We start from the raw sequence: 26,532 nt of genomic DNA, 5'->3' as shown, positions 1-26,532 counted from the left end.
GGTGTGTCCGGTCCACGGCGTCATCCATTACTTGTGGGATATTCTCCTCCCCTACTGGGAAAGGCAAGGAGAGCACACAGCAAGAGCTGTCCATATAGCTCCCCCTCTGGCTCCGCCCCCCAGTCATTCGACCGACTGTTAGGAGAAAAAGGAGAAACTATAGGGTGCCGTGGTGACTGTAGTGTATAAAGAAAATTTTTTCAACCTGATTAGAAAACCAGGGCGGGCCGTGGACCGGACACACCGTTGGAGAAAGTAATTTATCAGGTAAGCATAAATTCTGTTTTCTCCAACATTGGTGTGTCCGGTCCACGGCGTCATCCATTACTTGTGGGAACCAATACCAAAGCTTTAGGACACGGATGAAGGGAGGGAGCAAATCAGGTTACCTAAATGGAAGGTACCACGGCTTGCAAAAACCTTTCTCCCAAAAATAGCCTCCGAAGAAGCATAAGTATCAAATTGTAGAATTTGGCAAAAGTGTGCAGAGAAGACCAAGTCGCTGCCTTACATATCTAATCAACAGAAGCCTTGTTCTTGTAGGCCCATGTGGAAGCCACAGCCCTAGTAGAATGAGCTGTGATTCGGTCAGGAGGCTCCTGTCCGGCAGTCTCATAAGCCAATCGGATGATGCTTTTCAGCCAGAAAGAGAGAGGTAGCAGTAGCTTTTTGACCTCTCCTCTTACCAGAGTAAACGACAAACAAAGATGAGGTTTGTCTAAAATCTTTTGTTGCTTTCAAATAGAACTTTAAAGCACGAACAACATCTAAATTGTGTAATAAACGTTCCTTCTTTGAAACTGGATTCGGACACAGAGAAGGAACAACTATCTCCTGGTTAATATTCTTGTTGGAAACAACTTTTGGAAGAAAACCAGGCTTAGTACGCAAAACAACCTTATCTGAATGGAAAACCAGATAGGGTGGATTACACTGCAAAGCAGATAATTCAGAAACTCTTCTAGCAGAAGAAATAGCAACCAAAAACAGAACTTTCCAAGATAGTAACTTAATATCTATGGAATGTAAAGGTTCAAACGGAACCCCTTGAACAACTGAAAGAACTAAATTTAGTCTCCAAGGAGGAGTCATGGGTCTGTAAACAGGCTTGATTCTAACCAAAGCCTGAACAAAAACTTGTACATCTGGCACAGCTGCCAGTCGTTTGTGTAACAAGACAGATAAAGCAGGGATCTGTCCTTTTAGAGAACTAGCTGACAACCCTTTATCCAAACCTTCTTGGAGAAAGGAGAGAATCTTTGGAATTTTAATCTTACTCCAGGAGAATCCCTTGGATTCACACCAACAGATATATTTTTTCCATATTTTATGGTAAATCTTTCTAGTCACAGGTTTTCTGGCTTGGACCAGAGTATCTATCACAGAATTTGAAAACCCACGCTTGGATAAAATCAAGCGTTCAATTTCCAAGCAGTCAGCTGCAGAGAAACTAGATTTGGATGTTCGAATGGACCTTGTACTAGAAGATCCTGTCTCAAAGGTAGCTTCCATGGTGGAGCCGATGACATATTCACCAGGCCTGCATACCAAGTCCTGCATGGCCACGCAGGAGCTATCAGAATCACAGAGGCCTTCTCCTGTTTGATCCTGGCTATGAGCCTGGGAAGGAGAGGAAACGGTGGAAACACATACGCTAGGTTGAACGACCAAGGCGCCACTAATGCATCCACTAGAGCCTTGGGATCCCTGGATCTGGACCCGTAGCAAGGAATCTTGAAGTTCTGACGGGACGCCATTAGATCCATGTCTGGAATGCCCCATAATTGGGTTAACTGAGTAAAGACCTCGGGGTGGAGTTCCCACTCCCCCAGATGGAAAGTCTGACGACTCAAATAGTCCACCTCCCAATTGTCTACTCCTGGAATGTGAATAGCAGATAGATGGCAGGAGTGATTATCTGCCCATTGGATGATCTTGGTTACTTCCTTCATCGCTAGGGAACTCTTTGTTCCCCCCTGATGATTGATGTACCCAACAGTCATCATGTTGTCCGACTGAAATCTTATGATCCTGGCTTCCGCTAGCTGAGGCCAAGCCAGGAGCGCATTGAATATTGCTCTTAGTGCCAAAATGTTTATCGGGAGAAGCGACTCTTCCCGAGACCATAGGCCCTGAGCTTTCAGGGAGTCCCAGACCGCGCCCCACCCCAAGAGGCTGGCGTCGGTCGTAACGATGACCCACTCCGGTCTGCGGAAACTCATTCCCTGAGACAGGTGATCCTGGGTCAACCACCAGAGAAGTGAGTCCCTGGTTACCTGGTCTACTTGAATTTGGGGGGACAAGTCTGTATAGTCCCCATTCCACTGATTGAGCATGCACAGCTGTAATGGTCTTAGATAAATTCGAGCAAAAGGAACCACGTCCATTGCTGCGACCATTAGCCTATTACTTCCATGCACTGAGCTATGGAGGGTTGAGGAATAGAATGAAGAACTCGACAAGCGTTTAGAAGCTTTAGCTTTCTGACTTCTGTCAGGAAGATCTTCATTTCCACAGAATCTATTATTGTTCCCAGAAACGGAACCCTTGTGGACGGTGACAGTGAACTCTTTTCTATGTTCACCTTTCTGAGAAAAGCCAACCCAATGTCTGTGTGGGCCCATGCTTTGGAAAGACGCTTGGATTAGGATGTTGTCTAGATAAGGTGCTACAGCGATGCCCCTCGGCCTTAGGACCGCTAGAAGGGACCCTAGCACCTTTGTGAAAATTCTGGGAGCATGGCTAAACCGAATGGAAGAGCCACGAACTGAAAATGTTTGTCCAGAAAGGCGAACCTCAGGAACTTATGAAGAGTTTTGTGGATTGGGATATGCAGATACGCATCCTTTAGATCCACTGTAGTCAAATATTGACCCTGCTGGATTGTCGGCAAGATTGTCCGAATGGTTTCCATCTTGAAGGATGGAACTCTGAGGAACTTGTTTAAAATCTTTAAATCCAGAATTGACCTCAAAGTTCCCTCTTTTTTGGGAACCACAAACAGGTTTGAGTAAAAACCTAGACCCTGTTCCCCGGAGGGGACTGGGTTTATCACTCCCATCTTTGATAGGTCTCTTATACAATGTAAGAATGCCTGTTTCTTTATCTGGTCTGAAGATAAGCAAGACAGGTGGAACCTTCCCTTTGGAGGAAGTCCCTTGAACTCTAGCAGGTATCCCTTGAAGACTATCTCTAGTGCCCAGGGATCCTGAACATCTCTTGCCCAAGTCTGAGCGAAGAGAGATCGTCTGCCCCCTACCAGATCCGGTCCCGGATCGGGGGCTACCTCTTCATGCTGTCTTGGTAGCAGCAGCAGGTTTCTTGGTCCGTTTACCCTTGTTCCAGCCTTGCATGGGCTTCCAAGCAGGTTTGGGCTGGGCCGCGTTACCTTCTTGTCTAGCGGAAGTGGAGTTATTAGCCGGTCCGTTCCTGAAATTGCGAAAGGAACGAAAATTAGACTTGTTCTTAGCCTTAAAAGGCCTAACCTGTGGGAGGGCATGGCCCTTACCCCCAGTGATGTCTGAAATAATTTCCTTCAATTCCGGCCCAAAAAGGGTCTTACCCTTTAAAGGAATATTAAGTAATTTAGCCAAAGCGCCCTCCGCGCTACTATAGCAAAACCTGAGTTTTTCGCCGCCAATTTGAAAAGCGGCATCCAATATAAAGGAATTAGCTAACTTTAATGCGTGAATTCTGTCCATGACTTCTTCATAGGAAGTCTTTCTGGAGTGACCTTTCTAGTTCCTCGAACCAAAAGGACGCCGCTGAAGTGACAGTAATAACACACGTAGCTGGTTGAAGGATAAACCCTTGCTGAACAAAAATCTTTTTAAGCAATCCTTCCAAATTTTTATCCATAGGATCTTTGAAAGCGCAGCTGTCCTCTATAGGAATAGTTGTGCGCTTCGCTAGTGTTGAAACAGCTCCCTCAACCTTCGGGACCGTCTGCCATGCGTCCCTTCTAGGGTCTACTATGGGAAACATTTTCTTAAATATAGGAGGTGGGGCAAAGGGTACACCTGGCTTCTCCCACTCCTTATCCACTATGTTCGCTACCCTCCTGGGTATTGGAAAAGCGTCATCATGCACTGGGACCTCTAAAAATTTGTCCAATTTGCACAACTTCTCTGGTACTACCATAGAATCACAGTCATCCAGAGTAGCTAATACCTCCTTAAGCAAAGCGCGGAGATGTTCTAGCTTACACTTAAATGCTACTATATCAGGTTCTGCCTGTGGAGAAATTTTTCCTGAGTCTGAAATTTCACCCTCAGACAGCCCTTCCCCTCACAGCCAATTCCGATTGATGTGAGGGTAAAATAGATAAGGTATCGTCAGCGTCTGATTGTTCATCCTTTTTATCTATATTTAAAACTGAACAATCACGCTTTCTCTGAAATGCTGGCAGTTTGGATAAAAGATTTGCTATAGAATTATCCACTACTGCTGTTAATTGTTGCATAGAAATAAGCACTGGCGCGCTAGGTGTCGCCTGCGCGGGCAAAACTGGTGTAGACACAGAAGGAGAGGACGTAGAACTATCCCCACTACCTTCATTAGATAATCATCTTGGGCAACATTATGAAACGTAACAGAGCTGTCCTTATTTTGTTTGGATGCTATGGCACAATTATCACACACTCTCAAAGGGGGAACCACATTTGTCTCTACACACACAGAACATAGGTTATCTGATGGCACAGACATGTTAAACAGATTTAGGCAGGCAAACAATGCAATAAAAACGATTTTAAACAAAAGCGTTACTGTCTCTTTAAAAAATAAATGACACACTTTATTTCTGAATGTTCAAAAAACTATGAAGGCAATATCCGATTTTTATGAAATTTGGACCCCAGTTTATTTAATGCTTAGAAAGTATTGCACAGCAAATATGGAGACTCTAGCTCTTAAAACAAGCAAACCGGAGCTAATTGTTGGATTTAACCGTTTTTATACAGCATTGCTGTAGCTTTTTACCTTCCTTGGGGGTCAACCATCCACAGAAAAAAAAGCCTTCTGGGGTCACTTTCTGAGCCACAGGACCCTCTCACATGAAACTGCATGCACTGCCTTAAAATCAACTGTGCAGCTGAAGGTCCAAAATGAGGCCTCCTCCCTCAGTATACTAGAGTGAAGGGGCCTTCCTGACTAGATTTAGGTGTCTAAAACAAGCCAGATCAATAAAAAACGTCCCCACGTGTGTATAAGTTTATAAAACATTTCAAATGTCATGGTATTGTAATAAAAAACAATCGATTTGGCCCCTAACTGTGTCTACCAGCATAAAAATCAAAAAGGGGAAGCCTGTTATCTTTTTTTGCTGAGGTGAAAGAAAAATGGCTTACCGTTTTCCCTGAGGGGAAAAATGACTGTCATCTAGCATTAGCCTGTGTTAGGAGACTAGTCATACCTGAAGCAGATGAGTCTGCAAACTGTTACACCCAACTGAAGTTCTCTAGTTTCAACAGTCCTGCGTGGTAACAGTAATGGATTTTAGTTACTTGTGCTAAAATCATAGCCCTCTTAAACAGAAATCTTCATCACTTTTCTGTTGTAGAGTAAATAGTACAAGCCAGCACTATTTTAAAATAAACTCTTGATAGAAGAAATAAAAAACTACAACTAACACCACAAACTCCTCACCATCCCCGTGGAGATGCTACTTGTTCAGAGCGGCAAGGAGAATGACTGGGGGGGCGGAGCTATATGGACAGCTCTTGCTGTGTGCTCTCCTTGCCTTTCCCAGTAGGGGAGGAGAATATATATAGATGAGTTTATGTAGAGAGAATAAATCCTGGAAACAAAAGAAAGACCAGGATAAAAGACAGGGAATTCAGCACTCTTTTTTATAAAATTTAACTGAAGCTCAAAATAAGTACACAAATGTGTCGACCTAAAAGCTAATGTAGCTGCAAAGGAGAGAACTCTCTGGCACTAACAGTATTATTACATATATATATATGCTCAGAAGGTAAAAAAATGCAAAAAGACCCAATAGGTAGATATGATCAATTTATAAGCATGTCAAAACAGCATTAAGAAATACAACTTGTTACAAACCTGACCGGTCAGGGATTAGTGTCTATATCACAACAGAAATCATCAACATGATATGTAATTGTTTTCACAGGCCTGTAGAGCCATATGTGTTAGCTGCAGGATTTAGAGTGGGGGACAGTAATTAGACTACTACACCCTACTGCTTGCGGCACCTTAATATGTAAGGCTAAATGCCGGGCAGATTATTATATGGGATCTAAGTAGTTACAGTTAGTGTGCCCCAACACCTATGCAGAAGTATTGATGCTCTTAGAAGTCAAAACATAAATTGCACATATACATGTTACTTAGAGGATATATTAGTGGGGGACTGGAAGTCAAGCTACTACACCCAGCTGCATACGGCACCTTATAGTATTAAGGCTAAATGCCGGGCAGGTATTTTATGGGATCTAAGTAGGTTGCTGTACTGTGCCCCAAAATATGTACAAATATCTTGTTACCATGCAAGCAAACAGCTAAGAACAATATTATATAGCCAGCTTTGCTGGATAGTCACTTAGAAGCAGCTACTCTTGATATCGGGCATTGGACGAGCTGACCGGAGCATGTGATTGGTGTTGTACACACGGAACAGACACGCCGGATGGATCTCTAGAATGGAGTTCCCGACTACTCAATGAGGCGCATCTTCTATGATTCAGTCACAGGAATAACTTTGAAGGAAGCAGGTCGTATACTGCCTTGTCACTGCCTGAGTAATAGGCTGCTGATTGACTGTCTTGGATGATGCTACCCTGATGAGAGGGCATATGCTAAAGTCCCCCAAGGAAACGCTACACTAATATATGCTTGAAGCTTATTAATATCACGCTACGCTGAGGCTATACCTTGTGCTTTCTACAACTATCTGTATCTGCTTCACGGCTAACCTTCTTGCTTGCATAATTCTATCTAAAGGGACTTTTATACCCGATATCAAGAGTAGCTGCTTCTAAGTGACTATCCAGCAAAGCTGGCTATATAATATTGTTCTTAGCTGTTTGCTTGCATGGTAACAAGATATTTGTACATATTTTGGGGCACAGTACAGCAACCTACTTAGATCCCATAAAATACCTGCCCGGCATTTAGCCTTAATACTATAAGGTGCCGTATGCAGCTGGGTGTAGTAGCTTGACTTCCAGTCCACCACTAATATATCCTCTAAGTAACATGTATATGTGCAATTTATGTTTTGACTTCTAAGAGCATCAATACTTCTGCATAGGTGTTGGGGCACACTAACTGTAACTACTTAGATCCCATATAATAATCTGCCTGGCATTTAGCCTTACATATTAAGGTGCCGCAAGCAGTAGGGTGTAGTAGTCTAATTACTGTCCCCCACTCTAAATCCTGCAGCTAACACATATGGCTCTACAGGCCTGTGAAAACAATTACATATCATGTTGATGATTTCTGTTGTGATATAGACACTAATCCCTGACCGGTCAGGTTTGTAACAAGTTGTATTTCTTAATGCTGTTTTGACATGCTTATAAATTGATCATATCTACCTATTGGGTCTTTTTGCATTTTTTTACCTTCTGAGCATATATATATATATATGTAATAATACTGTTAGTGCCAGAGAGTTCTCTCCTTTGCAGCTACATTAGCTTTTAGGTCGACACATTTGTGTACTTATTTTGAGCTTCAGTTAAATTTTATAAAAAAGAGTGCTGAATTCCCTGTCTTTTATCCTGGTCTTTCTTTTGTTTCCAGGATTTATTCTCTCTACATAAACTCATCTATTTTACATAAGGGTCTGCACCGAATATTTGATATATTCTAGACCATACCAGTATTAACCTATAAGTAAACTGGTTGGTTACTCCTTGTTTAAGCTCATAGCAAAAGCTCCGCTATTAAATTTGAGGAGAATATATATATATATATATACACACACATATATATATATATATATATATATATATATATATATATATATATATATATATATATATATATATATATATATATATATATACACACACATACATACACACACACACACAGGTGGCCCTCGGTTTATGCCGGTTCAATTTGCGCCGTTTCAGAATAACAACCTTTTTTTTAGTCATGTAACTGCTATTGAAAAGCTTTGGAAAGCAATGCACTAATTAAAATACCCAGTAGGTGGAGCTGTCCTCTTGTTTTGCAGCAAAGTTATGCAACTTAACAGCCTTAAAGGGACAGTCTAGTCCAAAAAAACTTTCATGATTCAGATAGGGCATGTAATTTTAAACAATTTTCTTTTATCACCAATTTTTCTTTGTTCTCTTGGTATTCTTAGTTGAAAGCTTAACCTAGGAGGTTCATATGCTAATTTCTTAGACCTTGAAGGACGCCTCTTAAGAATGCATTTTAACAGGTTTTTCACCACTAGAGGGTGTTAGTTCATGTTTTTCATATAGATAACACTGTGCTCGTGTCAAAAGAACTGAAAAAAGGGGCAGTCTGCAGAGGCTTAGATACAAGATAATCACAGAGGTAAACAATATATAAATATAACTGTTTATGCAAAACTAGGGAATGGGTAAACAAGGGATTATCTATCTTTTAAAACGATAATTCTTGTGTAGACTGTCCCTTTAAATTGATCTGTGTACACAGATCAGATCTATCGAGCAAAATTTAGCAGGCACTTCGCTATTCTCTTCCTGTGCAGCAGCTTGAGGTTAGGGTGCCTAACCTTATTAATCACTGCAGATTGAAATGCATAGAATAGGTGCAGACCCAATATTATCCAACATGCTAAAAATGCAGAGAACTGATTGCAGAAAAATGCAAGTAAAAAAACGTTTTTGTTCATTAAACTTAGTTTGATGATGATGCAGTCTGTTGTGTTATTATTTTATTAGGTGATGTTTAGCAAATGTTTTTGTTCATTAAACTTAGTTTGATGATGATACAATCTATATTATTAGGTTTATAATGCTGTTTAGCATTTAAAGTCTTCATTTCAAAGCTTTAAAAATAATGTATTAGGTGTTACTTATGACAATTTTGAGAGGGGCCTGGAACCTAACTCCCTTACTTCCCATTGACTTACATTATAAACTGGGTTTCAATTTACAATAGTTTTGATTTACAACCATTCCTCACTTAATTTGTTATGGTTTAAAATAATAAATATTGAAAATGACTAAATAATAAGGTGTTTCACAATGGCTAAACATATGCCAAGAGGAGTTTGAGTAGTGGATGTGGGGCAGGAGAAGGGTGGGATTAGTGACGAGTAACATTTTGGCCTGGCTAGTAGCTTAAGACTTGCAATTTTGAGCCCTGCCATAGGGTATACTTCATGAATAAAATACTTCCACACAAGTGGATGGAATCCAGCAGAAAATGGACCGAGTAAATAAGTTTAAAAGTCTTTATTTGGTATCCATAAAAAGTATGCTGTGGTTAATCACAGAAAATAATATTACAATATCACAGCCACAAGCGTGTCAGCCTAGCAGCTCAAGGTCTAATACTCCAACATGTTTTGTGCTGTTACAGCACTTCGTCAGGGATCTCGGTCCATTTTCTGCTGGATTCCATCCACTTGTGTGGAAGTATTTTATTCATTTCATTTTTGAGCGGTTTGTCTTGGCACAATATCGCTTCCAGCAGCTTTGAAAACACTGTCTTACTGGACGCCCCAGATACTGGCTACACTAACGGAAGGACAGCTTCCCATTTTCTGCATGCCTGTGACACACAGCATCCAAAGGCGCAAGTAACTGCTGATAAGAGAGCAATTCAGCCCCTGCATCCAATGAAGAAGGGTGAGTGAGTGTTTTGATTTTCATATGTTTCGACTTCTACTACAAATTACACTCTTAAAGACAGCCCTGCAACACTAACTGTGGGACCAGTCCATGTAATTGTAAAAAATATTGTCGTGTTGTCAACAAGCTAGGGGACATAGTTGTTACCAGAACATTTATTTTCTATACACATTACGTAATCTATGTAACCCCCTAATAAGGACATACACTTCAAGCATCAGAAGAAACCAAATATATGCCTTATTCCCTTAGGCTTGTATGGGACTAACATACAAGTGAACCTGAAGGGATTTTGTTCAGCTTTTCTGAATCATAGGGTATACTTCAATCACCTCAGATTATAAAAGAAACCTTAGGGTCTGATTGCTCAGTTCCAGAACGCTAGCACACTGCCTTATTATACAAAAATAACTTAATGGGAGTGATTTTTTTTCAGTCATTAAAAAACTCCTCTTCCACAAATGAGATGGTTGTGATCAACCACCGATGGATTTTAAGGGACAATTTATTGAAAAAAGTCCCCCTTTTGAGGAGTTAATGATCCATTTTATCTGATGAAAACATTTTTATTAAATGGTTTACAAGTTGCTCCTTAAACTTTATTTTTTCATTTGAAACAACTGATTTTGCTTGCTGAAAATACCATTACAAATAAATGATGATAATAATAATAATGCCGAAAATGTAAATAATGCAGTATTGGCCATATAAAAACTATACAAACATTAGGCAGCAAAATAAAGCAACCTACCAATGTGGGGAGGCAGAGTACAGTTCATTTGAAAGGGTGCTCCTGTAGTATATTTGTATACAATGCTTTTTCAGAGTAAGGTGTCCCTTTAAGGAACATTAAACACTAAATAAATTCTAGATAGAATGATGCATTCATATAAAAGATTAGTCTGAGAATAACATGAAGATGTATTTTTTAAAGTTTCATTAGCGGTTTAAAAAACTTTACACTTATTTTGTCAATATTTAGAGTATATAAAACAATGGGAGCTGCCATGTTGTAACCTAGGTTACCTTCTCTACTTTGGCCAATCACGGACAGTTATAAATAGTGTATCATGTTAAAAAAACATAATTTATGCTTACCTGATAAATTCCTTTCTTCTGTAGTGTGATCAGTCCACGGGTCATCATTACTTGTGGGATATTATCTGCTCCCCTACAGGAAGTGCAAGAGGATTCACCCAGCAGAGTTGCTATATAGCTCCTCCCCTCTACGTCACCTCCAGTCATTCGACCAAGGACCAACGAGAAAGGAGAAGCCAAGGGTGTAGTGGTGACTGGAGTATAATTTAAAAAATATTTACCTGCCTTAAAAAACAGGGCGGGCCGTGGACTGATCACACTACAGAAGAAAGGAATTTATCAGGTAAGCATAAATTATGTTTTCTTCTGTTAAGTGTGATCAGTCCACGGGTCATCATTACTTGTGGGATACCAATACCAAAGCAAAAGTACACGGATGACGGGAGGGATAGGCAGGCTCTTTATACAGAAGGAACCACTGCCTGAAGAACCTTTCTCCCAAAAATAGCCTCCGAGGAAGCAAAAAAGTGTCAAATTTGTAAAATTTGGAAAAAGTATGAAGCGAAGACCAAGTTGCAGCCTTGCAAATCTGTTCAACAGAGGCCTCATTCTTAAAGGCCCAAGTGGAAGCCACAGCTCTAGTGGAATGAGCTGTAATTCTTTCAGGAGGCTGCTGTCCAGCAGTCTCATAAGCTAAACGAATTATGCTACGAAGCCAAAAAGAGAGAGAGGTAGCAGAAGCTTTTTGACCTCTCCTCTGACCAGAGTAAACGACAAACAGGGAAGACGTTTGTCGAAAATCTTTAGTTGCCTGTAAATAAAATTTAAGGGCACGAACTACATCCAGATTGTGCAAAAGACGTTCCTTCCTTGAAGAAGGATTTGGGCACAAGGATGGAACAACAATCTCCTGATTGATATTCCTGTTAGTGACTACCTTAGGTAAGAACCCAGGTTTAGTACGCAGAACTACCTTATCCGAGTGAAAAATCAAATAAGGAGAATCACAATGTAAGGCTGATAACTCAGAGACTCTACGAGCCGAGGAAATAGCCATTAAAAATAGAACTTTCCAAGATAACAACTTTATAACAATGGAATGAAAGGGTTCAAACGGAACACCCTGTAAAACGTTAAGAACAAGGTTTAAACTCCATGGTGGAGCCACAGCTTTAAACACAGGTTTAATCCTGGCCAAAGCCTGACAAAAAGCCTGAATGTCTGGAACTTCTGACAGACGCTTGTGTAACAGAATGGACAGAGCTGAGATCTGTCCCTTTAAGGAACTAGCGGATAACCCCTTTTCTAAACCTTCTTGTAGAAAAGACAATATCCTAGGAATCCTAACCTTACTCCAAGAGTAACCTTTGGATTCGCACCAATATAGGTATTTACGCCATATTTTATGGTAAATCTTTCTGGTAACAGGCTTCCTAGCCTGTATTAAGGTATCAATAACTGACTCAGAAAAACCACGCTTTGATAAGATCAAGCGTTCAATTTCCAAGCAGTCAGCTTCAGAGAAGTTAGATTTTGATGTTTGAAAGGACCCTGAATCAGAAGGTCCTGTTTCAGAGGTAACGACCAAGGTGGACAGAATGACATGTCCACCAGATCTGTATACCAAGTCCTGCGTGGCCATGCAGGCGCTATTAGAATCACTGATGCTTTCTCCTGTTTGATTCTGGCAATCAATCGAGGAAGCATCGGGAAAGGTGGAAACACATAAGCCATCCTGAAGGTCCATGGTGCTGTCAAGGCATCTATCAGGACCGCTCCCGGATCCCTGGATCTGGACCCGTAGCGCGGAAGCTTGGCGTTCTGTCGAGACGCCATGAGATCTATCTCTGTTTTGCCCCAACGTCGAAGTATTTGGGCAAAGACCTCTGGATGAAGTTCCCACTCCCCCGGATGAAAAGTCTGACGACTTAAGAAATCCGCCTCCCAGTTCTCCACTCCCGGGATGTGGATTGCAGACAGGTGGCAAGAGTGAGACTCGGCCCAGCGAATTATCTTCGATACTTCCATCATTGCTAGGGAGCTTCTTGTCCCTCCCTGATGGTTGATATAAGCTACAGTCGTGATGTTGTCCGACTGGAACCTGATGAACCCCCGAGTTGTTAACTGGGGCCAAGCCAGAAGAGCATTGAGGACTGCTCTCAATTCCAGAATGTTTATTGGAAGAAGACTCTCCTCCTGATTCCATAGTCCCTGAGCCTTCAGAGAATTCCAGACAGCGCCCCAACCTAGTCGGCTGGCGTCTGTTGTTACAATTGACCAGTCTGGCCTGCTGAATGGCATTCCCCTGGACAGATGTGGCCGATAAAGCCACCATAGAAGAGAATTTCTGGTCTCTTGATTCAGATTTAGAGTGGGGGACAAATCTGAGTAATCCCCATTCCACTGACTTAGCATGCACAGTTGCAGTGGTCTGAGATGTAGGCGTGCAAAAGGAACTATGTCCATTGCTGCTACCATTAGTCCGATTACCTCCATGCATTGAGCTACTGACGGGTGTTGAATAGAATGAAGGACACGGCATGCACTTTGAAGTTTTGTTAACCTGTCCTCTGTCAGGTAAATCTTCATTTCTACAGAATCTATCGGAGTCCCCAGGAAGGGAACTCTTGTGAGTGGAAAGAGAGAACTTTTCTCTTCGTTCACTTTCCATCCATGCGACCTTAGAAATGCCAGTACTATCTCTGTATGAGATTTGGCAGTTTGAAGGCTTGAAGCTTGTATCAGTATGTCGTCTAAGTACGGAGCTACTGAAATTCCTTGCGGTCTTAGTACCGCCAGAAGAGTGCCCAGAACCTTTGTGAAGATTCTTGGAGCCGTAGCCAGTCCGAATGGAAGAGCTACAAACTGGTAATGCCTGTCTAAAAAGGCAAACCTTAGATACCGGTAATGGCTTTTGTGAATCGGTATGTGAAGGTAAGCATCCTTTAAATCCACTGTGGTCATGTACTGACCCTCTTGGATCATGGGCAAAATTGTTCGAATAGTTTCCATCTTGAACGATGGAACTCTTAGGAATTTGTTTAGGATCTTTAAATCCAAGATTGGCCTGAAGGTTCCCTCTTTTTTGGGAACTACAAACAGATTTGAGTAAAACCCTTGTCCTTGTTCCAACCGCGGAACTGGATGGATCACTCCCATTAATAAAAGATCTTGTACGCAGCGTAGAAACGCTTCCTTCTTTGTTAGGTTTGTTGACAACCTTGACAGATGAAATCTCCCTCTTGGGGGAGAGGATTTGAAGTCCAGAAGGTATCCCTGAGATATGATCTCTAACGCCCAGGGATCCTGAACATCTCTTGCCCAAGCCTGGGCGAAGAGGGAAAGTCTGCCCCCCACTAGATCCGGTCCCGGATCGGGGGCCCTCAATTCATGCTGTCTTAGGGGCAGCAGCAGGTTTTCTGGCCTGTTTGCCCCTGTTCCAGGACTGGTTAGGTTTCCAGCCTTGTCTGTAGCGAGCAACAGCTCCTTCCTGTTTTGGTGCAGAGGAAGTTGATGCTGCTCCTGCTTTGAAATTACGAAAGGAACGAAAATTGGACTGTCTAGCCTTGGCTTTGGCCTTGTCCTGAGGCAGGGCATGACCTTTACCTCCTGTAATGTCAGCAATAATCTCTTTCAAGCCGGGCCCGAATAAGGTCTGCCCTTTGAAAGGAATATTAAGCAATTTAGATTTAGACGTAACATCAGCTGACCAGGATTTCAGCCACAGAGCTCTGCGTGCCTGAATGGCGAATCCTGAATTTTTAGCCGCAAGTTTAGTTAAATGTACTACGGCATCTGAAATAAATGAATTAGCTAACTTAAGGAATTTAAGTTTGTGTGTGATGTCATCTAGTGTGGATGATTGAAGTGTCTCTTCCAGAGACTCAAACCAAAATGCTGCTGCAGCTGTGACAGGCGCAATACATGAAAGAGGTTGCAATATAAACCCTTATTGAACAAACATTTTCTTAAGGTAACCCTCTAATTTTTTTATCCATTGGATCTGAAAAAGCACAGCTATCCTCCACTGGGATAGTGGTACGCTTAGCTAAAGTAGAAACTGCTCCCTCCACCTTAGGGACCATTTGCCATAAGTCCCGTGTGGCGGCGTCTATTGGAAACATCTTTCTGAATATAGGAGGGGGTGAGAAAGGCACACCGGGTCTATCCCACTCCTTAGTAACAATGTCAGTAAGTCTCTTAGGTATAGGAAAAACGTCAGTACTCGTCGGTACCGCAAAATATTTATCCAACCTACACATTTTCTCTGGGATTGCAACTGTGTTACAATCATTCAGAGCCACTAATACCTCCCCTAGTAACACACGGAGGTTCTCAAGCTTAAATTTAAAATTTGAAATGTCTGAGTCCAGTTTATTTGGATCAGAACCGTCACCCACAGAATGAAGCTCTCCGTCTTCACGTTCTGCAAACTGTGACGCAGTATCAGACATGGCCCTTGCATTATCAGCGCACTCTGTTCTCACCCCAGAGTGATCACGTTTACCTCTTAGTTCTGGTAGTTTAGCCAAAACTTCAGTCATAACAGTAGCCATATCTTGTAATGTGATTTGTAATGGCCGCCCAGATGTACTCGGCGCTACAATATCACGCACCTCCTGAGCGGGAGATGCAGGTACTGACACGTGAGGCGAGTTAGTCGGCATAACTCTCCCCTCGTTGTTTGGTGAAATATGTTCAATTTGTACAGATTGACTGTTTTTTAAAGTAGCATCAATACATTTAGTACATAAATTTCTATTGGGCTCCACTTTGGCATTAACACATATAGCACAGAGATATTCCTCTGAATCAGACAAGTTTAACACACTAGCAAATAAACAGCAACTTGAAAATACTTTTCAAAGTAATTTACAAATAATATGAAAACGAACTGTGCCTTTAAGAAGCACAGAAAAAAATTATAACAGTTAAAATAATTAAATTATAGCATCAATCTTTGTCAGAATATACAGTTTTAGCAAAGGATTGTTCCCCTCAGCAATTAAACAACACAACTTTAGCAAAGGTTTAATCCCATTAGCAAAGATAACAATTTCTGAAAGCAGGAAACAAATTACAGAATAAACGTTTTTATCTCAGTCAAACTATAATTCTCACAGCTCTGTTGTGCTGACTGAAATATTTGATGCATAGTAAAAGCGCCCCTCCCCCACACACACAGCAGTGAGGGAGAACAGAAACTGACAGAAAAAAACAGATTTAAGCAACTGCCAAGTGGAAAAATAGTGCCCAAACATTTATTCACTCAGTACCTCAGTAAATGAAAACGATTTTACATTCCAGCAAAAACGTTAAACATAATCTCTAGTTATTAAACAGCTTTATGTCTTTCTTACAGTGTAATTCTAGTGAATTACCATTCTCCCAGAATACTGAAGTGTAAAGTATACATACATGACATTATATCGGTATGGCAGGATTTTCTCATCAATTCCATTGTCAGAAAATAAAAACTGCTACATACCTCTATGCAGATTCATCTGCCCGCTGTCCCCTGATCTGAAGTTTACCTCACTCCTCAGATGGCCGAGAACAGCAATATGATCTTAACTACTCCGGCTAAAATCATAGCAAAACTCTGGTAGATTCTTCCTCAAACTCTGCCAGAGAGGTAATAACACACTCCGGTGTTATTTTAAAATAACAAACTTTTGATTGAAGATATAAAACTAAGTATAATCACCATAGTCCTCTCACACGACCTATCTAGTTGCTGGGTGCAAGAGAATGACTGGAGGTGACGTAGAGGGGAGGAGCTATATAGCAACTCTGCTGGGTGAATCCTCTTGCACTTCCTGTAGGGGAGCAGATAATATCCCACAAGTAATGATGACCCGTGGACTGATCACACTTAACAGAAGAAAAGGTGTATTATTCATAAAACCATATTAACAGTAGAACACACAGATGTGTGTTAGGTAACCAGCTTAAATAAACTAATTAGAACTCTATGTGTAGACAAAATATTAAGCAGTAGGCGAAACGCGCGTCAGGCGTTCACACTGCTTCTCATTAATCGGTTCAAATATATTGTTGGCCTTAATTGGCACTTAGGGGGTATAGCTGAATTCCTTTAAAACTGGGGCAATGCGGGGTAGTCTTAGGTACACAATGCTCACCTATGAATGTTAAATGAAGCGGCTCAAAAAGTACTACCACTCTCACATAGATAACCTGGCTACAGACTGCCGCAATAACTGGAGCTCTGACTCCCCTGTTTTTTAGGTTTGAGGTCTTACTGGCTATTAAAGGTACAGTATACACCCATTTTCATATAACTGCATGTAATATACACTACTATAAAGAATAAGATGCACAGACACTGATATAAAAATCCAGTATAAAACTGTTGAAAAGGTAGCTGGAAAGCCCACGGCAAGTCGAAAATAAGACACTCCCCCCTCCCCCTTCTTTTGCATATGAAAAGACCCTTTACACAAACAGGAACAAGCTGGAGAAGGAAGCTAACGGTATTCTCAAAACTTTGGGGCTTGGTTAAGAGTCTGAAAATCAGAGCAATGTTATTTAAAAATAAGCAAAACTATACATTTAAAAAAACAACAAAAAAACCAAAAAAAAAAAAACAACAACAAAAAAAACAACTTTATGGGCTATATAAATAGATCTACAAAACATTTATGCAAAGAAAAAATGTGTATAATGTCCCTTTAATCGTAACCTCTTTATTTATAGAGTACTAATGGGTATTTTACCCCGATTACTAGAGAAGCATGTCTTATTATGAGATATTCTAACGTGTCTCTTTATACATGGTTTTAATCTTTATTTTTTCTTATAGTCAGATGCTTCTTTCCCATCCACTATAACTACAGGTGTTCACACATTACTATAACCTGCCCATATTTATTTGTAGGCTCCCACTGATGCAGTGGGAGCATAGCCAGGTGCTCTGTCCAACGAGAAGCTCTAGGACTAACTATCTTTTATATCCGATTATTACCAACTACGGTTGTATATGTTACACCATTTGATGAACTCTTTAATAATTTTTTGATTAATATTGATAAATTACCTTAGTATCTCATGATAAGCTTAATATTTACCTGACTAATAGGAAGCTCTTTGTCTATACATAGTGTTCTAATTTGTATCTTTAAGCTGGTTACCCAACGAACATCTGTGTGTTCTACGGTTAATATGGTTTTATGGATAATACACCTTTTTTAACCTGATACACTATTAAAAGTTATATTTTATATACACTTCACCCTCATCCAAGCAGTATATTATAAGCGAGACTCTGGTTATAAGTGTGCCAAATAATGCCTCTATCCCCGTCTCTCCTTTTTTACTTAACTTATGCTTTGGCATTAAGCACTGCCCCCTTTTAGATACATAGGTTTAACTTTGGGGGAATTGGCCCCGAGTTCTAGACCCTACCCAACCTACCCTAAGGGTTTTTAGAGATTTTTCTCTTAACAGTTATAATTAGGACACTAGAGTGTGCAGCCAATGGCTGTGTGGAATATAACAATGTTGAGCACTTCCATTTCTAACAGGAACTGAAAAGCTCACAATTTCAGAATGGAATTGCAGGAAAAGGGGACAAAAAATGTATATTGTAGTTTAAAAAAAAAAAAAAAAAAAAAAAATTATATATATATATATATATTTTTTTTTTTTTTTTTAAATATACATATATCAAATAAATTAAAAAAAAAAAAAAAAAAAAAAAGGCAGTGGTTACCTGCTTTCGCTCATGTATTTTCAGGTGGTGTGCTGCATGCCTCCGTAGTTTGGGGGCACTGGTGGCAAATAAAGTTGGTACAGCATCAGCTTTCAGCAATCTTCTTGACCTTTTGTTTTTTAATTCAGGGGAATCCCAAGTCTGCTCAAACATCTCTTCTTCAAAATGCTCTGAGCATAGCACATAGCTCTCTGGGCTTTTTAGCAGCGTGTCACGTACAAAATCCTGCACGTTTCCCACATCTGTACGGCTGTGGAGCACCCACGTCTCTGCAAGGGGCAGCTCCTTGGGAAAGGAATGCATTGAAACTGCTTGGGGAAGCTTCCCACTGTGGTTGGTGCAGCCATAGGCAAAGCAGTGAGGCATTTCCAACCTGTAAACATCACAAAAAGGATGCGTTAATGATAAATTCTAAAAAGAATGTTGAAAAAGGAAATATAAAATTGGCACAGTGACTGTAATGATAGGGAAAAAGGGAATATAGTAATCCCTGGTGCTAACCCTTAATTAGTTACGTGAAAATTATGGGAAGGGAAAAAGGGGGGCAAGAAGGGGTTGAATAGCACTCGTTCCCTATATGAATAGTAATAGTATTGAAATCATTCAACTACTATATGTATCAATCAGTTAAAAAAACTTTACTTTATTAATCACTATTAAAGACCTAAATAATTATTACACAAGGCCCCTGAAAAAAATCACTTGTGCAGAATAGGCTGCAATACCCAGAGATAGGATACAGCTCAAACCACCCCCCTGTATTCCTGGCCGGTAACAGGATACGCCGGCTTCAGGTGCCAGGGATGGCTGAGTGTTCCTGTAAAATCTCGTGCAGTCTATATCAAAGCGTAGGAGCGATATGATAATTATTATTAAAAACAAAAAGCCAAACTTATAGCAGTTTAAGCTAAATATAGCACACAAACGCGTTTCTGCCGAGTAGCGGCCTTTCTCAATGTGTTTTCTTAAAAATGACAAGCCGAGTGTGAAGCTGAACACGCTTAAAATAACCCAGTTCTGTGTCTCTAAGGCCAATGGGAGCGCAACTATTGTACACGCCCATCTTAGGGCCAATCATCAGTGCTGTACTGCTCAGGCACATTTCGATGATAGGTTATTCCGGAATGGCTGTGGATGCAATGTTAGTGCCCAATCAGGATTCACCTATATTTTATATGTTGTTCTGCGTTGCACTGCATTGCATTGTTCTACAAAATAAACTGGTAATATAGCAATTTGCTTACATCACTCATCTATATCTACTATACTAGCTTTCACCATTTAAAGAAATAATCTGTGTATACCGATAGAGTACAAAGTGACAATTTTTTGAGTGATGGACTATGTTATCCCGTTTTACTCTATTACTTCTACTCGTTATCATATTGTTATCCCTGTTAGTAAAAAGCATTATGGAGACCATATGTTAAAAAATCATTATTGTGAGTCAAACATAATATTATGAACTGTGATTCAGAGCGCTATTGACATGGACTCAATGTATACTATGGATTTCATATATATAGCCAAGTTACAAGGTTTGTAATATACTGCTCATGTGGGACAGAATTACAATTATGAATTTCCATCGTTCAAACAGAGAAACCGATTTACCTAATAGTGTTTAGATGGTGATCAGACAGTGTTTGTATTATCTTAAGATTAAAAGACATCACCTAAATGCACATTATTAGTGTGTACTATGTTATCAATGTAGAGTATTTTGTTGTATTATAAGGCTAAGACAACTTCTATGTGCTTAGGTCAATTCTTTAAAGACTTAAGTGTAACTCTCATATATTCATATTTTATGGTTAATTTTAAGTTTGAAACAAAAAACATAACATAATGCGTGTCATACTAGTTCATGTATAATTCTTATCTCACTGATTTTTAACATATATCGTTATGATCCAAAAATTGCATTTACTTCGGAATTCTGGGTGCACGTCTAGATAGAGATATTATATTGAAACTCTTACATATGTACACTATTATTTACAGAATTATTTACAGTTGTATCGAGTTTCACAGGAAGACCCAAAAATTATTATTCTCATTCATGCCCTGTGGCATCACACAATTCAAATTAAATATCCATTTTGCTTCCTTTTGGAGCAAAATTGTTTCTATATCTCCTCCACGAATGCCTGAACGTAGGCTTTCTAAACCCCAACATCTGAACGTATTAGTTTTGCCCTTATGATGGTATAGGAAATGTCTCGCCACACTTGTTATCTGTTTTCCATTTTTAGTATCTTTCTCAGCATTTCGAATATTGCTAAGATGTTCAGTCATCCTCTTTCCCATAGGTCTTGTGGTCATACCTACATATAATAAATTACAGCTGCAGGTTAAACAGTATATGACGTTTGGAGTTTTACAAGTTATGTGACTCTGGATGGTCCACCGTTTATTGAATCTATCCATCATTACTATCTTTTTTACCATGTGTGTACATATTTTACAATTTCCACATGCTATCGAACCTTTATAAAGAGGGGGCTTTTTGGCATTTCTGTCAAAGTGGCTTTGAGTTAACTGGTCACTCAGGTTGCCTGCTCTTCTGTACGTAAATTGGGGCTTTGTAGGGATTATAGAATTTAACTGGTCATCAGATTGTAAAATATGCCAGTGTTTAAGTATTATATTGGATACTTGATTGCTTTGACTGGAATATGTTTAGATAAATCTCAAAGAATTGAGATTATCCTCTGACTTTTTGGGTTCTAGTAATTCCTGTCTATTCTCATTCATAGCTCTCTGATAGGCTCTCTTTAAGGATTTCCTTGAATACCCTCGTTGTAGCAATCTCTCTCTTAGTTCATTTGCTGCTTTCTGGAATGCTTCAATAGATGAGCTATTCCTGCGAATCCTTAGGTATTCCCCTATTGGCAGGCTTTTTATTGTGTTTGGATGATGAAAGCTCTGCGCATGCAAAATATTATTTGTTGCAGTGGGTTTCCTAAAGGAATCTGTTTCTAAGTGGTCATTCACTTTTTTGATAACTAGATCCAGGAATTCCACCTTGTGGTCATCATGTGTCATAGTTAGAAATAGACCAAAAGAATTATTGTTAAGAAGCGAAATGAACTCATTGAGTGTTTGTATTGATCCATCCCACACAAAGAAAATGTCATCTATATACCTGGACCAGTGGATAATGTATTTGGTATACTGTAGGAGATTGCTGTTGAACACTACAGTTTCCTCCCACCAGCCCAGGTATATATTTGCATAAGTGGGGGCACAAGAGGTCCCCATTGCTGTTCCACACAACTGCAAATAAAATCTCCCATCAAAAACAAAGTAATTGTGATCCAAAGTGAATTCCAGTAAATCCATAATGAATTGTTTGGATTCGTTGGATAAAGTCTGATTCTTTGTTAAAAAGTGGGAAACAGCTCTACATCCCCATTGTTTATCAATACTTGTATAAAGTGACTCCACGTCACAAGTGACGAGAATTGATTGAGGGGTTATAGTCAGTGTATTCATCTTGTTAAGAATGTGCATCGTGTCCTTTGTGTAGGAGGGCAATGAATCTACAATGTACCTGAGTCTTGCATCCACATATTTAGAGGCCTTCTCCGTTAGAGACCCAATGGGTCTCCTTGGGGGGCATGTTTGATTTTTGTGGATTTTAGGTAATAGATAGAGTGTTGCTATCTTGGGGTTTTTAACATCTAAGTATTGAAATTCCTTTTTATCAATAGTGCCATCAGCTGCCGCCTGTTTAATTAATCTATTATACTGTTTAAGAAAATCTTCATTTTTTACGATTATGGAGTTTTTTGACCTCGGCTATATACATTTCAGTAGGCCATATAACAATATTCCCACCCTTGTCACTCTGTTTAATTTGGACATCAGTACATTGATTTATTGATTTTAGTGCAAGTTTTTCTTGTTCAGATAGATTATTCAGTGATTTATCAATATCTGAAGGGATAGCTAGTATATCCTTGCATACTAAATCTAAGAAAAATTCTAAAAAGAAGCAACTTAAGTGGTACAATGTAGAGAAGATTTTAGAGCATTTGTGATTATGCTTTTCAATATTTTGTGACCACACTGACTTTTTAAAAGCTAGATTGCAATCTAGTCGTAAACTTTAAAAACAAACAAATAAACCAACAAAAATAAAAAATAAAAGTTTCTCTAGCAATCTACACCTGGCTGCAATATCCTTTGAGAAACTGCTTTATATATAAAAAGGTGCATGTGTTCTCTGTATTTTTTTACAGCCCCACCCTCTGCAAGGCATACCTAACCCTGCTTCCAGATTTTGGACAAATTTGTTGAGCCTTAAACATTTTTATGACGTAGTTAAAGGGACATAAAACCCACATTTTTTCTTTCATGATTTAGATAGAGCATGCAATTGTAAACAACTTTCTAATGTACTTCTATTATCTAATTTGCTTCATTCTCTTGATATTCTTTGCTGAAAAGCATATCTAGATAGGGACAGTAGCTACTGATTGGGTGCTGCCCATAGATGCCTCATGTGATTGGCACACACATATGCATATCTATTTCTTCAACAAAGGCTATCTAAAGAATAAAGCAAATTAGAATAGAAGAAAATTGGAATGATGTTTAAAATTGTATTCTCTATCTTAATCATGAAAGGAAAATTTAGGGTTTAGTGTTCCTTTAAATTATAGCCATGAGCTGTCACAAATATCTCTCTGTAACAAGCTAGACAGACAATACACAGGTGTCATTCAAACATCTTACTTATCCCACCTCAGGGACAACAAAAACTTACTAGTAAGCACTTTCTAAGATACTTAGATTTTCTTAGCCATAATACAGCTGTACACTGTACAGAAATAGGCCACTTGCACAACATGTCTCTGATATATCTGCAGTTTTTTTATGGGGGATGTGAATTTGTGACATTAGGGTTAATGTGAAAGTACAACACACTAAGAACTGGATTTGCACAGATCTTACTTTGTGTGTTGCACTTTCACAATAATAAATCCAGCTCCACAAATTGCCAAATGCGTCTTCTGGTCACCATCTTCGGCATTCAGATTAGCCCAACTGTCAAAAAAAAAACTAGGGAGGTGCATTTCGAAGTATTAATAGGAGTGAAGCGGTTTAAGAAAAAAAAAGTAAAGGAGGAGGATATCCTACAGCAGTGCTTTCCAAACTGTGTGTCGGGACACACTAGTGTGTCGGCAGCAGTGTGTAGGTGTGTCCCTGCTTCAGCACAAATTATTTTAAATTTAAATTTTTTTTTTTTTTTGGGTTTCTGACTTTCCGTCTGCCTGCTACGCATATCACATGGTTGACACGTGATTGATACCTAGTGAGTCACAGATCATCTTAACCAATTGGCACAGCTCAGTGGGAACTGAAACTATTCCCATTGGCGGCTTTGCCAGCACATTGGCTCCTGACTGCAGGTGTAGTCTCCTTAATTGGCTCGTGACTGCATGTGTTGTCAGTGAGTGGGACAGCAGTGTGTTTGCAGTGCGGGCAGTAGTCAATCGGACTCACCGAGCTCTGAGGGCGGCAGTTTAAATGCTGAGCTGAAGTCAGAAGTCAGTGGGGGTTTTTTGCAACTAGCTCCCAGTAGTGCATTGCTGCTCCTGCTCTTGATATATGGATAGGAAGTGGAAGCTTAAAAATGCTTGATGATGAAATGCGAGTGTCTTTATCTAATATTCCACCAAATATTCAGAAGCTGTGTTCATCCCATCAACCTCATACATCCCATTAAAATAGTAAGTAGCTATTGGTGTTATTAAACTTTTTTTAATTCTTGCACATACATACTGTTACTTGTAAATGCATTTTATTATTATATAATTTATTTATGTGTCTGTATCTCTTAAAACAAGTTAGTTTAACCTCCTTTTTGCTAGTACAGCTGAATTAATTACTGTGTCGCGAAATGATGTAGGTCTAAAAAGTGTGTCACCAACATGAAAAGTTTGGAAAGCTCTGTCCTACAGTTTCACTGTAAGGTGTGCCTATATAACTGCATGTATTAAAAAACATATAGCTAATCACAAATCAATTATGGGACAGTAAATTAAAAGGGACATTATAGTCAATAAATGACATGCTCTAATCCATTAGAGCATATTTTAAAAGTATGGACCCATGACACATAAAGGGGTTAAACACACATTAGAAATACTGTTCAGGACTCTCTGCTGGCCCAGAGCAGAAAAGCCGCTGAGCCAATACACAGGGCTAGTTACACAACTCACATGTGGAACTAGCGCTGCCGATTCTGCTGCGTTTTCCACTCCAGATTGGCAGTGCTCTCCAAATGGTATTTCTACTGTGTATTTAACCCTCTTGTGGATCTAGAGTCGATAGTTTTAAAATTACATGCTCTAATCCATTAGAACATGTGATTTTAAAACTATTTACTATGATGTCCCTTCAACCAATAATACTCATGCAGACCAGGTAGCAATCTAATCACAAAACAAAAGGGGTGAAGAGGAAAAGGCTGTGGAAAAAAACATTCCATTTACCTTTAACTTATTTCACCTTGCCCTAAGCTGCAGCCCTAATTTCCAGAGTCCACTAATAATTCTCTACTGTACTAAGCAAGTAATGTTTGTGACCAGACGGTAGAAACATAGCAGAGGAACTGCAGCAATTAACGATGCTCATACAGCTTCCTACGCAGACAGTTCACACAGCTCAATGCTGCTAGGAACCAATTAATTAAGTATAATCATCATGCTGTTTATTGCTCCATAAAGGCCAACCTTCAGTGAACTCTTTTCTTCTTATTTTCTTTATACCGATAGAGAATTTTTATAAATAAATAAATATATATATATATATATATATATATATATATATATATATATATATATATATATATATATATATATATATATATATATATATATATATATATATATATATATATACATATACACATACACACACACATATATATATATATATACACAAGCAAATTTTAGTGATGTCAATATGGAAGATTCCTCTAGCCTACATTATTGAAAGGAGATTTAGTATTAAAAGCAGATTTTCTCAAAGGTAGACAAGCACTATAAATTTGTGCATTAAACACTTAGGTCTTTCCCTTGTGATTGAGCCCCCAGGAGCACACTCCCATAGCATACTATATTAAAATGATGCTGCAGAGCACGGAGCCGAGAGGCTTTAAAAATGATGTGAGATAATGTCAAATATACAAAAGCAGGCGGCATATGTTAAATGAAACCATGCAAGGTGTGTGTACTTTAACTGCACATACCCAGCTCATTACAGCAATAATATTTGTTCTTTTCTGTGTACCTGGCTTTGTGAGTGGAAGAGGTGGCACCTTTGCTCTGTTAATAGCAGAAGTATGACAGAATATATATATTTCAATATATTTAAAAAAAACTGACCTTTCCAGAGTTAAATTATGGGAAAGGGGGAAATAAAACTACAAACTTTTGTTATTTTTACTTTCTCTGCATAAATGTGTCCATATAATTAATTGATGTCCATATAAATGTGTCCATATAATTCATTGATGTCCATATAAAAATGTACATGACAGAAAGAAGTTCTGTAAATTAGTACTTGCATGGTTTCCCTTTTATATAGGATAGTTACCTGTGTGTAAGAAAGGAAATTGAATTAGAAATAACCTGTCCGCAACCACAGTCTTCCCAACAGTATCTTAAACATGAGAAATATGTTCCCTGAAGTAGGCAATAGAAATGCTTATTTGCTGCCATTTTCCTGGATGAGTGCCTTTGGGTTGTTGTGTGGGCAGAATGTGGGACATGGACAGAGTAATCCAGGCAGTTCAATCAGTAGCCAACAGCTGTGCCAGTGAGCAGGAGAAGGGAGAATGTGGCTCTTCAGAAAGACTAAACATGAAATCTGTGCTAAAGAATTTATTGTATGAGACTTAACACAAGGACCAGTGAAGTACAA

General features: G+C 39.4%; 1 protein-coding gene across 2 annotated transcripts in view; it reads right to left on the bottom strand.

Moving 5' to 3' along the window:
* Positions 1-26,532, bottom strand: part of LOC128665656 (zinc finger protein 75A) — a 135,140-nt gene that overhangs the window by 103,231 nt on the left and 5,377 nt on the right. For both annotated transcript variants that reach the window (XM_053720242.1, XM_053721039.1), the window contains exon 2: positions 18,595-18,967. In XM_053720242.1, coding sequence (XP_053576217.1) covers positions 18,595-18,960 — 366 coding nt within the window. In that variant the 5' untranslated portion in view covers positions 18,961-18,967. The remainder of the gene's footprint in view (positions 1-18,594; positions 18,968-26,532) is intronic.

The sequence above is a fragment of the Bombina bombina genome, chromosome 1 (assembly GCF_027579735.1).
Source record: "Bombina bombina isolate aBomBom1 chromosome 1, aBomBom1.pri, whole genome shotgun sequence".
Taxonomy (NCBI): Eukaryota; Metazoa; Chordata; class Amphibia; order Anura; family Bombinatoridae; genus Bombina; species Bombina bombina.
The sequence above is the reverse complement of the archived record's forward strand: the minus strand, read 5'-3'. Positions and strand labels throughout refer to the sequence as shown.